Raw genomic sequence first — 15,170 nt, 5'->3', positions numbered from 1 at the left:
CTGCAGTTAGCCTTCTGCTGGACTCAGTGGATAGAAAAACACACGTCACAATTACAATTATAATTCTCACATAAATAAATTATATTGTAGTCATCTATTTAGAACATTTACAATAATTTACAGATACAGTACATAAAATTACAATCCCCAGCCCCCCCAAAACAGATAATTCTTTTCAAAATTTATTTAGAACATTCAAACTGACTGACCATTGAAATATAGATTTGTCATTGTGTAGCTTAAAATAGAAATAATGTCCAGTCTTGTCAACATGTATGCATTACTTTGTTGTCACAGTGGATTCATTTGGTCAAGCAAACAATGGCCAGTGCTGCTTAGAGAAACACATACCCCATGCCAACAGTTTATCTTTTAAACTGTTGTTTATGACAAGAATATAAATCCAATTGTACAGTTCGGTTATTTTTGACAGTCTGTTTTACACGTGAACAGGGTAAATCTATCATTTCATTGTTGTTAATGAGAACAATCAAATACAGAGGTGTGTGGACAAAATAAAATCAAGGAAATTGAAAGGCAGAGTGGTGGTACGATCCATTATTTTAAAATAATTTTAAAAAATGTAAGCCATTTCATTCAAGAGCAAGCTATTTCATTGAAGAACCCCAATAAGGGGGGGAAAATGAACTTCTAATACAGTTTATGAGTTACACAGCCTCAAGCCAGCATAAAATTAATTTAGACAAAAAACATGAACCATTTGTTCTTTGTTTGATTAACACTGTATACTCAGTACATAATAATACAATGAATTCCTGTAATGATCAAGTGTTTTTTTTATGCCATGCCGGAAGTGATGATGGGTCTTCTCAAAATTAATTAGTAATTAGTTCTTTCCAAAGGAATACTGTATATCTTTGTGCAATTAGTGTTCCCAACAATGCCTTCTCAGAAGCCTTTTATATGGCAGTAGGCCTCCAAACTTGAGAAGAGAATGTAAAGGAACCAAAGTCCAAAGAGAATCAGTGATGTCAGGATTCTGGGAATCCGAGGGCCTCCCAGTTCACCACCTATTGAGGGCCTTCGGCGGATCATTAACACTCCCATTGTGAGGAAGGCAAAAATGGTAAAGAGTGTGACCGAGAAGGCCAGTGAGCCAACATCGACACGAAAAACCTTCCCTTTGACTTCCCAATAAATAGCAGCCACAGACCAGGCTACACCGATACCTAAGAACACGTTCACAGCATTGCTTCCGGTCACATTTCCCACTGATGCGTCTGCATATTGGTCCTGGGTGGCAGCCACCTTGCTGGCAAATGTATCTGTGGATTTAAAAAAAACCTCAGGATTACATCCGCTGAATATTCAATGTAATGCTGAAAATATATAGATGCCATATTTACCAGGAAGCGAAGTCCCTAAGGCTACAAATACCACTGCAGTGACAGTGTCTCTCAGGCCAACTGTGCAGCCGAAATGGGACGCGAGGTCTCCAATAATGGCTGTTAAGAAACCGATGAGTGATATTGACACTATAAAACAGGCCCACCCATTCCAATACTCAGTTGGCGGTATACACGCAAAAAGGATCTTCCAAAAAATGCACAAAATGTGCATGAAATAGTCAAAGCAGTTCGGCATTGGCTGATCTTGGCTGTCATCATCAATATCACCTGTTAAAAAAAAAAGCGGGAAAGAAATGCACGTCAGCATCCTATGCAACACAATTTGAGAAGCGGGCAGCTTTTCAACATGAAGGGCAGGTTCTTATGGGGTTGTGTGCCCGAGTAAGCATGACACAAGCTGGTATGTATCGGCCTACAACTTTTCCTCAGAACACATTTGTCAAACTCAAAACTTTAACCTAAAATTGAATGGAAAACAGAAAACAATCCAAAGCAAAAATCCAACTGGCAAAGGAAAACGGGCCGAAACATGACAAAACATATGGAGAAACGGACATTTTCCCATCCCACCAAGATGGTTTATGATCTGCGTGGGGGGGACTAGACAAGCAAACAGGTATCAAACTCAAGGCCCGGGGACAGATCTGGCCCACCACATAATTTTACGTTGCCCACGAAAGCATATCAAACATGTCAACTTCTCAGATTATTGCTAAAATCTGTACCAAAATTTCAAATTTCCGTATGTAATAAATCAGTGACATGAGCATTTTCTTGTTACCAAACCCCTCATTACATTTACTCAAACAATAATTGAATAAAATGTTATTCTTGACTTTGTTATACAGCTTCATTCATCACGGCCATCCATGGGAAACGGTCATTATAATGTGGCCCACGACAAAAATGAGTTTGACACTCCTGCTGTAATGCCAATTCTGGCGAATGAATGCACAAATGAACACCAGCGATCAAACTCGCTCGATGCACGTGAGGCGACAGTTCATTTCGCATCCGATGTAAATACAGCACTCGCGATAAGGGCAGAAGTTCAGTCATCCAGGAGAAGCTCAAAGTTCAGCCGCTACTCCTACGCATTGAACGGAACCAGATGAAGTGGCTTGAGCATCATGTTAGGATGCCGCAACTGAAACACCCCTGGCGAGACGTTGCAGGCACACCCCACTGGGACAAGGCTTTGACGAGCGAGTTTCACGGTTGGTCTGGGAATGCGAAAGCATCAACCCCCACCCCCGGAAAAGTTGGACAATGTGGTTGAGGAGAGGGACGTCTAGATTTCTCTGCTTCAGCTGCTGCCCCCGCGACTTGCCCCCAGGTTTAGTGGAAAAGAAATGATGGATGAATGGATGGATGGATGGACATGACACTGATAGCCACTGACCTGCACTGACTGTGACAGCTTCAATGAACTGCTCCTTCCATGAACGTGAGCCAATCACAGCCGCCATGTTTGTATCCTTAAGGAGTTTATCCACAGTAGTCTGCCAGATGAAATAGGCCACATTAGGATGAAGATAATGATTGTTCAGACATTAAAAACTTTTTTTAAAATTAAAATCTGTATTTGTTTCAGAACCGGAAAAATATATATATATTGATAAGTCTGTATGTAAACAACAATGATTTACTGTTACATAAATTTAGAAACTAATTATGAGGCAAAAAGATACCCGCCTCTTTTACACAGAGATTATGCAACACTGTTGTCTGTAACAATGAGTCAAATGTCATGCATAATGTAGATAGGTCATCGCTGCCAACGCTGTCCGAATGAGTGTTTGGGATTCGCTGCGCCACCATGATGTGACACTTATTTGGTAGTCATGATATTTTGTCTCTAAATAGTGTTTCCTGCTCTGTGCAGTTTTTAAAGATAAGGCAAAACAGAACATGCTTGGCACACAGAAACAATGTGAAACTGTTCAGGGGTGTCGAACATAAGACCCACGGGACAAAAGTGTCCCAACAGGATCTTTAAGCTATACGTGTAATAAAGTTTCGATCTATTCAAATGGCTTTTGGTTTGATTTATGGGTCAAAAGTCTTCAAAATTTTTTTTTTTTTTAAACCCACGATAAATGATCACAATTGAGAATGAGATGCCCTTTTCTTGTTTGCGAGTTAACTAATTAGCAATACTAATAGGACTTGTACTTTACAGTGTTCCTAAACACATGTTGTCAAACATGGACTGACCAGTACAACATATATCCTGTTCCTGACACCCCTGGGTTAGTCTGAGTGCATCTTCAGATCCATGTCATGCATTAATAAGAAAAGGCATGAATGGATATACAGTATTTTCTGTATATCCAAATGTGTGCGATAAGAAACGAGACACATCAACACTGAAATTGTACCTGGTCAATCACGCCATTGGGAGTCTGATGTGTGAAAGGGTGTCACATTGTTAGTGAATCAAATCACACCAACTTGATTATGTTTAGACTTGCAGTTAACCATTGGTCGAGTCTTTGTTAGAATTGATGAACTGGACTTTCCGATGAATAACTGACAGATAGAATTTTGTGTCCCACCTTTATTGCAGGGTGAAGTACTTTGGTCTGAATTTTTTTTTCAGCAGCCTACGCATGCTCTACAATTACACACACTGGGATGTATAAACATCCATCCCATCTTATTAAACTACAAAAATACATGTCAAAACAAACTAAGCTGTGCTAATGTAACATTCTTTACAAAAAAAAAGCACAAATACTTTTATATATTTTTGTTTTACTGGTTAAAGTTTTTTTTAATATTGCTCTCCTGAGTTAATGTTGGTGATTAGTTTGAATGCATTATTAGTTATTGATTTTATGGAATTATGTTTCAGTATTCGTATGGTTTGACATGGTCAGTCAAAAAATATTTATCGTTAAATCAAGAATTTAATGTAATTTATAAATTTCAGATGCACTTTAAATCTTTTCTGTTCCAGTTACTAAAGCTATTCTTTGTTGAAAGTTGGTCTGTATCTCTTTCTTTTTTATTCTCTTATACATTAATAAGGATACAGTGTTATGCAAAGGTGTTCTTTTACAATTTTATAGACAAATGATACTATTTATAGTCGTGCGAAGGGAGGCGGGGGGGGGGGGGGCGCGAGATGTTTTCCTCTTCCTAGGGTGGGCATGACAGAAAATAATTGAGAACCACTGGTCTAGAAGGATATATTATTACAGTATACATATAGTATTCAGCCACCCACACACCTTAAACTCACAGGACTCTTCTATGATGATCTCTATCGTGCTGTGCTCTCCTAGAATGGGCTTGCCCATCTCAGAGGTCCGCCGAGCTTCTTCCTCCTCAGTGGTGGGGTGACCTGTCAAGGATGAAACCGAAATTCCTTTACTGCCACGCCGCCATTACCATATGCAGTGCCACACACACATACACACACACGCTTAAAAAAATTCAGCAAAATAAGTACAGTACTGTAATTCTATCTAGCCCAAGTTAAGACCCTCCAGCCTTTTATTTGATATTATAAAATTATTTTTTCAGACCCCATTTAGCCCAGAGCCATTCCTGCCTCCACACCATAAATCCGAAAAAGCAATCAGAAATGCATTACCAAAGCATTATTTGACAGCATTTTCAGCATTAGTTTTGGCTAAATAGTTTCAGCTTTATTTATGGAGCTGAGGGAATTAAAACTAGGTTTTCAAACTCACTGAATAGAGTAGACATTCAACCTCAGCTTCTTTGGCCGACTGGTGTCAAATATCGCTAATAAGAAACATCTACGGATGTGGATGGATCCATATTAAAACGTATGGCCTTCGGATTAGCCAATCCATTTTGCTGCATGTAAAATAGGAATACCATCATCCATATATGTTCACAGAAAACAAAAAAAATTGTGTTTGAAATGCTCAACACCGCACCCTTTAACCCAACCAACAAACTGTGTCTTACCCTGATTCAGCAGTAATGCTGTAAAAACACAGATCATGATTCAATGAATGGAGTCCCATTCCCTTGTTAGAATGGCAATGTTACGTGTTTCCAATGACCACTGTATCAGAGGTAATGGTTAGACTGGCTAGAGTTGTTGTCCGTACTTTTTTTGGTAATTTTATTTTTTAATAAATAGCTGCTAATTATAGTAACAGTTGCGAAATTTCTAACACGGTACTGTAAAAAGCTAACGTGAATGAATAAGTTTGAGCTTTCTGAATATTGTCAGTGAAAAAATAGTCAATTCAGTGCACAAATTACAGTAATATGCTTTGTACATCGTAGCCTGATGGAAAATAATTTTGAATGGAATTTCTTGTTGATGTTCATGTATACAGTATAACTATTTGTCAAATACTATACTATATATGCATCAATCCATTCTCTGTACCGCTTTATCCTCACTAGGATCGCACGTGTGCTCGAGTCTATTTTAGCGACCTATGGGCAAGAGGTACCTGAATTGGTCGCCAACCAATTGCAGGGTACAGACAAACAATCATTCACCTCTGCGGACGATATAAGCATTCAATTAACCGACCGTGTCTGTTTATGGAATTCATTCATTCATTCATGTTCCGATCCACTTTATCCTCACAAGGGTGGCAGGGGGTCCTGGAGTCTATCCCAGCTGTCTTCGGGCAGTAGGCGGGGGGGGGGGGGGGGGGACACCCTGAACCGGTTGCCAGCCAACCACAGGGCGCACAGATGAACAACCATCCATGCTCACACTCACACCTAGGGACAATTTGGAGTGTTCAATCAGCCTGCCATGCATGTTTTTGGAATGTGGCAGAAAATGGAGTACGCGGATAAAACACAATAAACATGGGGAGAACATGCAAACTCCACACAGGAAGGCTGGAGCCGGAATCGAACCCTGAAGCTCTGCACTGTGAGGCCGATCAAATATAGTTGAATTGAAAAAAATATGAATTATTATATTTTACGACAAATATTGAAGGCTATTTAACAATTCATTTCATCTTTTTAAACGCTGTAATCTTTCCACTATCAATTAAATAACTGTCTGTGGTAATGTGTGTCTGCATGTCTTGCATGTGTCTTGCATTTACGAAAAATCACTTTCTCTGTTGCGGTTTAAAGCATATGTCAGATTCATGCAGACGGTTCCTGAATTAATATTTTCATTGTACACTATGTGTTGCAAATTCATTTAGTAATACTGTAGCATGATAATACTGAAAATTATAAAGTGAAATTTTCATACGATTTTATCTCTACTGAGTGCAGGCATAAAATAACATGCGAGACATCATTTTCACACACAAAGAAAAAAAATCCCAAATGCTTTAACAGAAAGTTAACCAGGTTCGTGTAATCATACAGACATTTGTTATTTGAAAAAGTTTACTTACCAGAGTGTCCTCGCTTTAGCCATTTCGGCTCTTTGAGCACAATAAAGAAGTTTTCCTGTTTTTCATACTCTTCCACATTTATAATGTGAACTTTTAAGGTTTGGCTGGAGGCATGCAAGACAAAAACAAAAAAACAAAACAAAATTACTTTAGTCTCACAAAATATGAATGGGAAACCAAGTGAAATGTGACATGCTTGTACAATCGCTAAACAACACAAACATTTACATTTGTCCATTTAACTCAAAGACCTGACCAAAATTTATATCCCAATGGACCATAAATTCATTTCAGATGGGCGGAAAACTACAGCATATGAAGATACAAATTAATACTGCATCATTTTGCCAAGCAAAAATCAAACTTGTCAGGCTATTAGTCACTATGCATTTCAAGTTGCTGATATAGTTCATTGATTGGCCGGTGATATAACTGCATACTCCACAAAAGGCCCAAAGTCCTAAATAGGATGCATGCAAAAGCAGTTTACATAACCTGTAAATTTAATCGGAAAATTTAAACGGCGTAATTGCAGATTCCCACACTGCAGGCAGCATTACAGGATTACCTCACAACTTGATACCCATCAAATACTGAAGTAATGGAGAGTCACTGAGGAAGGCTACATTTCCCCGTGTTGAAAGTGATAAGGGGTAAAGTAAAATGCGGAGAGTCAAACAACTGAAAATGCATGATGACATTTTTTCCCCACAATTTTGTACAAAATAAAAGTACCGTAATACTGTAGTCTTTATCAGACAAAGCTCCACTGCCTCACCTGATGAGACTTTTTTTAACATGCACATGCACATGCACACATACCATATATTTGAGTTGTACCACATTATCTTCATATCCTCCTGACTATCAAGAAAAAAAATGTTGTCCAATCACATTTATTTTGAAATTCTCCAATCTATCTGAACTAATTGGACTACTCCAAAAGATTTTTTTGAAATTCCACTACATTTTTTAAACACTTGAATACTAGGCTCAAATACACTTAAAACAACTCAATGTGTTCATAAGAGTCTTAATAATAAAATGCCAACATCATTTCAAGACAAAATGTGTTTGATGAAAAGTATTACTTTTCCTCTTCCCATAAAAAGTGCTTGCACTAAGGGAAGCCATTTTCTTACTTTTTCTAACCCCTACAAATTTGGTATCATTGCACTGAAAGCACTGAATGTCCTCTTTAGAGTAACAAAGGGAGTTAATGCGATTGGATGCACTGGGTGGGAGATATTTAGGTTCACAAATGTCCTCTACAGAGGACAAATTTGAACTACTGGTAGTCAGGAGGATAATAGTGTAATTTTGATGTAGCGCTGCTCGGAACAACAATTAATGTCCAAACCATATTGTAGGTTCTTCCGGGTGGCAAAAGCCAAAGAATTCTCTGACAGCAACACGAGTCAACAAGTGATTCGACCAAGGCAGAGTGATTTAGAAAATTAGGTAAATGAAAGATTTTCCACTTGCATGGCAGTGCAGAGAGTCACATATTCACAAATGAATGTGTCTCTGATTGGCTAGCCTTCTTGTCTATCTATCAATGTAGTTTGAATGTATTAAGTGTCAGTCAAAAAAAAAAAGCTAAAATTAGGGTAAACTGCTTCGAAAGGAAGTGGCGCAGTAATGCTAGGAAATAATTTACAAACAGAGAATAAGAAGCCCGAGCAATGTGAACATACAACAAAGGCGGGAAATCCAAAGTGAGCATGAAAATAAACTTTTATGTAGTCTGGCGACAAGGTAGAACTCCGGTAAGAAACATTTAAAATGGTAAGCTACGTTTAGAATGTTTTTTTTTTTGTTAAACATGCAGTGTTTATGCACCGTCACAAGAAAAGTGGAATGACCATATCAGCAATTCAGAAAAGATGCATATGTGTTGTACACAAGGAAACGCGAGGGCAGCATTTTGAAATCAATATTAATAATAATAATAATAATAATAATGCATCAGTTTTATATGGTGCTTTCTTAGACACTGAACACTGTCTACAGTGGATTCATTAGTCATGCTCACACACGTTCATGCTTTAGTGGTGGGGAAACTATGTTCTGTAGCCACAGCTGCCCTGGGGCAGCTTGCCAGACGCGTGGCTGTCAGCCCGTTCAATCTACCATTAAACATTCACAACCAACCCTACACCAGTGTGAGCCACACTCTGTTACCCAGTTGAAAAAGTGATTGCTTTCGTGCTCGCAACATAAAGAAACATCAATTTAAAAAAGGATAAAACAAACTCCACATAGAATGAAACATGTTATCGTGCAGTTACAATAATCCAAAAGGGACAGCGGTGACAAGAGTGGACAGCTTTTGAAGTGTTGTTTTCTTCTATTAATTACACTTAATGTCACAGTTGTGCATCAACCACTACAATGGACCCTTATGTGCGTTGCCATCCACTGCCATTTTTTTCATGCCTAAATACAAATAAAAACACTTCTGATGTTGCTTATTATTTGCATGAAATGGTTAATTACGGAGACTGAAATAAATGAAGGGTCTTAACCTTCGTCATCATAGATATGTAGCCTAAGGCAGTGGTGTTAAACATACGGCCAGCGGGCCGTAACCGGCCCCCAAGGAGGTTCGATCTGGCCCGCGGGATAATTTAAAAGTGAACAAAAATGCATTAAAGACAGAATGAATATTTTAAATAAAATACAATTTGTGGATTATCCGCTAGGAGACACACTTTTGATCACAGTAGAAGACAACATTGTTTTGATCGGGGAAGAAAACAGCAGTCTCAGTCTGTCGCCGAGATAGACCCAACACTGCAAATGATATGAAAGCGCCCATCAATGCTTCTTGAAACCAAAGCAAAGGAAAGAGATGATATTTTGGTGATTCATCGCACAGTACGGTATAACGTTAATGGTTCGGCCCACTTGACATCTACCGATTCCGTATGTGGCCCACAATGTGAAATGAGTTTGACACCCCTGGCCTAAGGGCTAGCATACTATCACAATTTACAAATGAGCACTGCCTACCAAAGGTTCTTTTGCTTACTAATGCTGTTTGATTAGCTCATCTTTTGGGTTATGGTAGATGGTCTATTTTTTTTTTTTTAATTATCAAAAATAATGATCGCTTGAGCTTTTCTGTTGCTCCGATTAAATAGCACATTTGCTGGATTTATTCAGATTTGGCGTCTATTGTTTACAAACATTCTGAATTGGCCTAAAGATTTTGGGGACGATTATGAAGCGCACTGTATGAACAAACGTTTTGAGACACAACTCTTTTCAACTAATTCAATCCATCATGAACTGTGTGGGATTCCAAAGTTCTTTCCTAATTCTTGACAAATTCACGCAATGCATTTTGGACAACTCCGTGCTTCCAAATTTGAAAAAACAGTTAGGGGCTATCTGTTTTCTGTTATCAAACAAGGTTTGATATCTCAAGACATGTTGGTTGATTTTGGTGTGGAAGAACTTGATTGGCTTGCAAAGACACTGACCTTCAACCCCATCCAATACATTTGTGATAAATCCGAACTGAGCTCGTGAGCCAACATCAGTTGGAGACAGAAAAAAACATCACACACACTCTTCATTTCCTTCCAGCCATTGCCTCAAGTTACTGTCTTTACCTCACCTGGTCTGTTCATTGGTAAATTCCAGCTCACCCTTGGCCTGCTCGTAGTCCACTCCAGCTTTGGCACTGCCGTCCTCTGTATGATATGGTACAGAAACGGTACCCCTGGAGCCTGAGTTCCTCACCACTGTCACCGTCAGTGTGCCTGTGCTCTCACTCACCCGCAAAACCCCCTGACCAAAGGTGAAGATGCCAGCATGGTCATCATCCAAAATAGTGACAGTGGCAACCAGCGGCTCCACTAGTCTGCCCTTTGGTGAACATCCTGTCCCTTCACCACCACCCTCCTCTAACCTCAGATTTTGAAGACGGACAAAGAAATGTTCGTCCTCTTCAAAGATGTCATCATCCAAAATGTTCACCTGAGGAATGAAATTTTTTCAATCTTACTTTTTTTTAAATGATACAAAACATTCTTTGGTTCATGTCGTCGACCAGTGTTTGGCTGTAAACGATCACGATTTAGCCCATCAGCCTCAAACCGTTTATGATACGGTAGGTGTGCCAAGTTGTTTACAAAACCATCAGGCTGCTGTCACAGTGAACTCAAATGAGGAAAGTGGAAACATATCGCAACATCTAAGAAATATACTAATTTTTGGCACATGTGATCTTATTGCACATACAAATTTGTACACCAAAAAAATTGAACAATTTACAGTGGGCTAAGTATTAACAAAACACTGACGTTTTTTTTCTCTTTGCTCACCTTGATCTCTTTCCGCGTTTCTCCTGGCTTAAATATCAGGGTTCCTTCGTTAAATTCATAATCAGCCCCAGCGTTGGCAGAACCGTTTTCCGTACGGTAGTCCACATAAAAGGTGTTCTGGGCTGTGCCCCCATCAAGGATCACCCAGAGGCTCAAAGTACCACAGTTCTCTGTGCACAGATACTGGGCACTTTCAAAACAAATGTGAGAGCAGATACGTTTGTCATCCCCCTGACCTGCCGCAGCTGTGCGGCGTGAGTATTCAGCAGCATGTTTCCTTAGTAGGTTTCCAGCACCTATCAACAAGCGAGTTGCCTGGACACGGTAAAACGCTCGACTCTTCTTCCGATGAACCAAAGTGGAGTAGTTGGCCATTTCGATAAGCTGGTCTAGGTTTTTCTCCGGGTGTTTATCCCTCAGGTCTTTTAGCTTACGGACCACCTATCAATGAAGGGAAATGATATAGTTTATAATCAACATTACCAATGAACTATCAATCAACTACATCCATCCATCCATGCATCCATCCATTTTCTGATCCGCTTCATCCTCACAAGGGTCACGGGGCGTGCTGTAGCCTATCCCAGCTGTATTCAGGCAGTAGGCAGGATACACCCTGAACTAGTTGCTAGCCAATCGCAGGGCACACACAGAGACATCCAAATATTCGCGCTCACAATCACACCTCGGGAAAGCTTACAGTGTTCCATTCACCTGGCATGCATGTTTTTGGAATGTGGGAGGAAATTGCAGTACTTGGAGAAAACCCACGTTGCCACGGGGAGAGCATGCAAACTCCACACAGGAAGGCTGGAGCCGGAATCAAACTCTGCACCTCTGCACTGTGAGGCCGATACACTAATCAGTCGACCACAGGGCCACCCTATTGATCTTATTTTTATTACTAGATCCAGGAAACAACAATGGCAACACTTTAAAGTGACTACTGCGCTCAATCTCTCTGGGTGGGTGTACTCGCCTGTCTCCCGGTATCTCCTCCACACTCATGAAATTCGATGGACAAGCACTGCAAGCATTCTAAAACAGTGCATGCAGAGGTGCCGGGTTCAATTCCAGCTCCGGCCTTCCTGTGTGAAGTTTGCATGTTCTCCACGGGCCTGCGTGTGTTTTTTTTACGGGTACTCCGGTTTCCTCCCACATTCCAAAAACACGCATGGCAGGCTGATTGAACACTCTAAATTATCCCTAGCTGTGGGTGTGAACGTGGATGGTTGTTAGTCTCTGGGTGCCCTGCGATAGGCTGGCAAACAGTTTAGGGTGTCCCCCGCCCTACTGCCCGAAGACAGCTCGGATAGGCTCCAGCACCCCCCGTGACCCTTGTGAGGATAAGCGGATCGGAAAATGAATGAATGAATTTATTATTGTTTTCTTTGGTGTGGTCACTGCACAAAGTTAAAACGTGCAATTTGAGCATCTGCGTAAACAGGGATATTTTTGATAATTGTCACAGGATAGTATACAGTCATACCTCGGTTTTCGACCATAATCCGTTCCAGAAGGCTGTTCGAAAACCGATTTGTTTGAAAACCGAGACACGCTCTTTAAAAATCTTAATTTAACACGTCTGTTCACCATGTAACGCTAAACGAGGAAGTGTCACTTCCTCGTCTACCTGAGGAAGCGTCACTTCCTCGTGTAAGGAAGGCGAGAGGAGTCAAGTGACGCATTCAAGTGCGCTCAGTTTGTTTGAGAACCGAAAATCAGTCGTCACCCGAGGCATAAAAAAAACTCAAAATTTTTGGTCGAAAACCGATTTGGTTGAGAACAGAGACGTTCGAAAACCGAGGTTTGACTGTATTTAAATAGACAGTCAAAAAATAGAAACAGGCATTAAAACTGAATCTCCAATTGGGCACTTGCAGGTGTAAATCTCAGCTAAGTGGAAAAAAACACCCCGACAGCACTTCAATCTTCTGTCCTTTGACCAAACGTCTTGTAATGGCAAGGTAAATGTTTTCCTTACCTCATCTTGGTTCTGGTCCATCTCACTCGATGTTTGGACAGACACTGTCACACTTGAGGAGTTTCTAGGGTAGGAAATGCCATCTGCGTTCTTTCCGTCCATGATAATATCATGGTCTTTGGGTGTAATGTCGCCTTCCATTTCCACCACGATACCATGTCTTTTGTCAGCACGGTAACGTTTAGAAAGATATTTGTAGAAGAGCAAGCGCCGGTCAGCGATCCAAGCCAATAACACACACACCGGAAAGTAAAGCAGGGTCACCATGGCTTCCCACACCTAGGAATGCAGACCGTGTCCATTTTAATGATTTGCACACTTAACAAAATGCCATCAAACAGAGTGTAAGAAACTCACCTCTACGATCCCAGGAGATATGACGGCTAGTATGAGATAGAGCCAAATGTAGGCGAAGATACTCCAGAAAGAGGTGATAAAAAACACTCGCAGGTGTTTAATCTTGCGAGACTCTCCATCAGGGATCACCCACACACATATGCCGATAATCACAAACATATTGAAGGCAGCGCTTCCAACAATGGTGCCTGGGCCGAGCTCCCCCGCATCAAAGTTATGCCCGCACACCTGTTAAGTTAAAAACAACAACATTAATTTGAATAAATTTCCTTCTGTTCATCATGATTTTAATAAAGTGGGGAAACTATGCAACAGTATTTATCATGAAGAACCACAACATTTGCGATCACTGCCTCATTTTGAGTTGTTGAAAGTGGTAATAGGGCTGTCCTATTGTACTAAATGGGGGGGGCAAATTTTCTTTGTTGAAGCATTTATAAAATGAGTATGCTTTATTCTCACATCATGATTTTTTGTTTTTTTTCTTAAAAATATGTTGGTTACCTCAATGACAGAAAGCAAGATTTCGGGAGCAGAAGAGCCCAGAGCCATGAGTGTAAGGTTGGAGACAGTCTCATTCCAGATTCGTACTGTGGTTACTGTTGTCTCTCCATCAGGTTTGGTGATGGTTATCTCCTTCACCTAAAAACAGGTGTTTGAAAAGATGTCAAAGTATTGTTTTCATTCTCTTAGATGTCAAGCAATGGCATCGTAATAGCACCCTATGCCACATGAAAATGCGTCAAATTATGCCTCTGGAGCTACTAAGCGCAAAACATCTTATCTCTGTTCAGAATATTTTTTTTGGTGTTAAAATACTTTGTGCTGTTTACCATTGTGATGAATTAAAAGAACCATTTTGTGAATATACATTAAGTATGAATTCAAGAGCAAGATTAAAAAAAAATTAAAAAAAGATGATTCTTCAAAGTGAGCCATACCTGAGAGGTAATGACTTCGATCGATGCCATAAAGCGGTCCGCAATGATGGACACTCCCAGGAAAATGTACATGAGGCAGAGGAAGTAGATGACGGCTCTTCCTGCCCTCTCCCCTTGAGGAGGGTTGAGTGGCAACCACACTGGCAACAGTATGCCAGGTTTACACACTACATTGCCGGAACAAGTCCTCTTGTCGGCTCCTGTGACGTTCGAGGGCTGGGGCTGATGAGGGCCTGATGGTCGTTCAACAACCGGCGGTCTGAAGGCGGTGGAAGGATTGGAAAGGAGAAGAACCAGGAGAAGGGTAACGGGGACTGTTGAAATCCGGAATCGTATTGGTCCCATATCTCAAACGGGTCACTGAGGAGTCGCTGGGTCAGAAGACTTTGTTGGAAAACCAGAAAGAAACAAGTGAATCTGAGAAAAAAATAATTTTAATTCATGAAGATAACACATTTTTAGCATTTGAAAAATGCTGAACTGGGGCAAAACAATTCATGAATGGGGGATAAAAACAGTCCTGGGTTTTTTTGGGGTGTCAGTATAGAATATATCAATGCATTGCAAAATCAACTTGCTCATTCTAATGCAGACATCCTATTCCAGAAAGAGAAACCTACATTGACCGCTGGCATAACAAAATAAATCAGGTTCAAAAGACCTGGTCGAATCTTTCAGCTCCGTTCCCAAATGTTCAATATCATTTAGAACAGGGGCTGGATCGGGGCTCTTCATAATCATTAAAAGCTTGCTCATAGTTATTCTTGGGTATTTTAGGGCTGTGTGTTTTTAGTCATTATACCCAGGATTAGGGTTAG

General features: G+C 40.3%; 1 protein-coding gene across 1 annotated transcript; it reads right to left on the bottom strand.

Annotated features, from left to right (window-relative positions):
- Window positions 1-57: 57 nt before the first annotated feature.
- Window positions 58-14,767, bottom strand: slc8a2a (solute carrier family 8 member 2a). The gene is made up of 11 exons (XM_052046240.1): window positions 14,353-14,767; window positions 13,916-14,053; window positions 13,412-13,639; window positions 13,055-13,333; window positions 11,071-11,511; window positions 10,362-10,723; window positions 6,737-6,840; window positions 4,607-4,719; window positions 2,773-2,872; window positions 1,368-1,637; window positions 58-1,286 (listed from the first exon to the last, which is right to left on the bottom strand). The coding sequence occupies exons 1-11, from the start codon at window positions 14,695-14,697 to the stop codon at window positions 910-912; spliced, it is 2,757 nt and encodes a 918-aa protein (XP_051902200.1). The 5' UTR covers window positions 14,698-14,767; the 3' UTR covers window positions 58-909.
- Between the last annotated feature and the right edge of the window lie 403 nt (window positions 14,768-15,170).

Source organism: Hippocampus zosterae, chromosome 16 (genome assembly GCF_025434085.1).
Source record: "Hippocampus zosterae strain Florida chromosome 16, ASM2543408v3, whole genome shotgun sequence".
Lineage (NCBI taxonomy): Eukaryota > Metazoa > Chordata > Actinopteri > Syngnathiformes > Syngnathidae > Hippocampus > Hippocampus zosterae.
The sequence above is the reverse complement of the archived record's forward strand: the minus strand, read 5'-3'. Positions and strand labels throughout refer to the sequence as shown.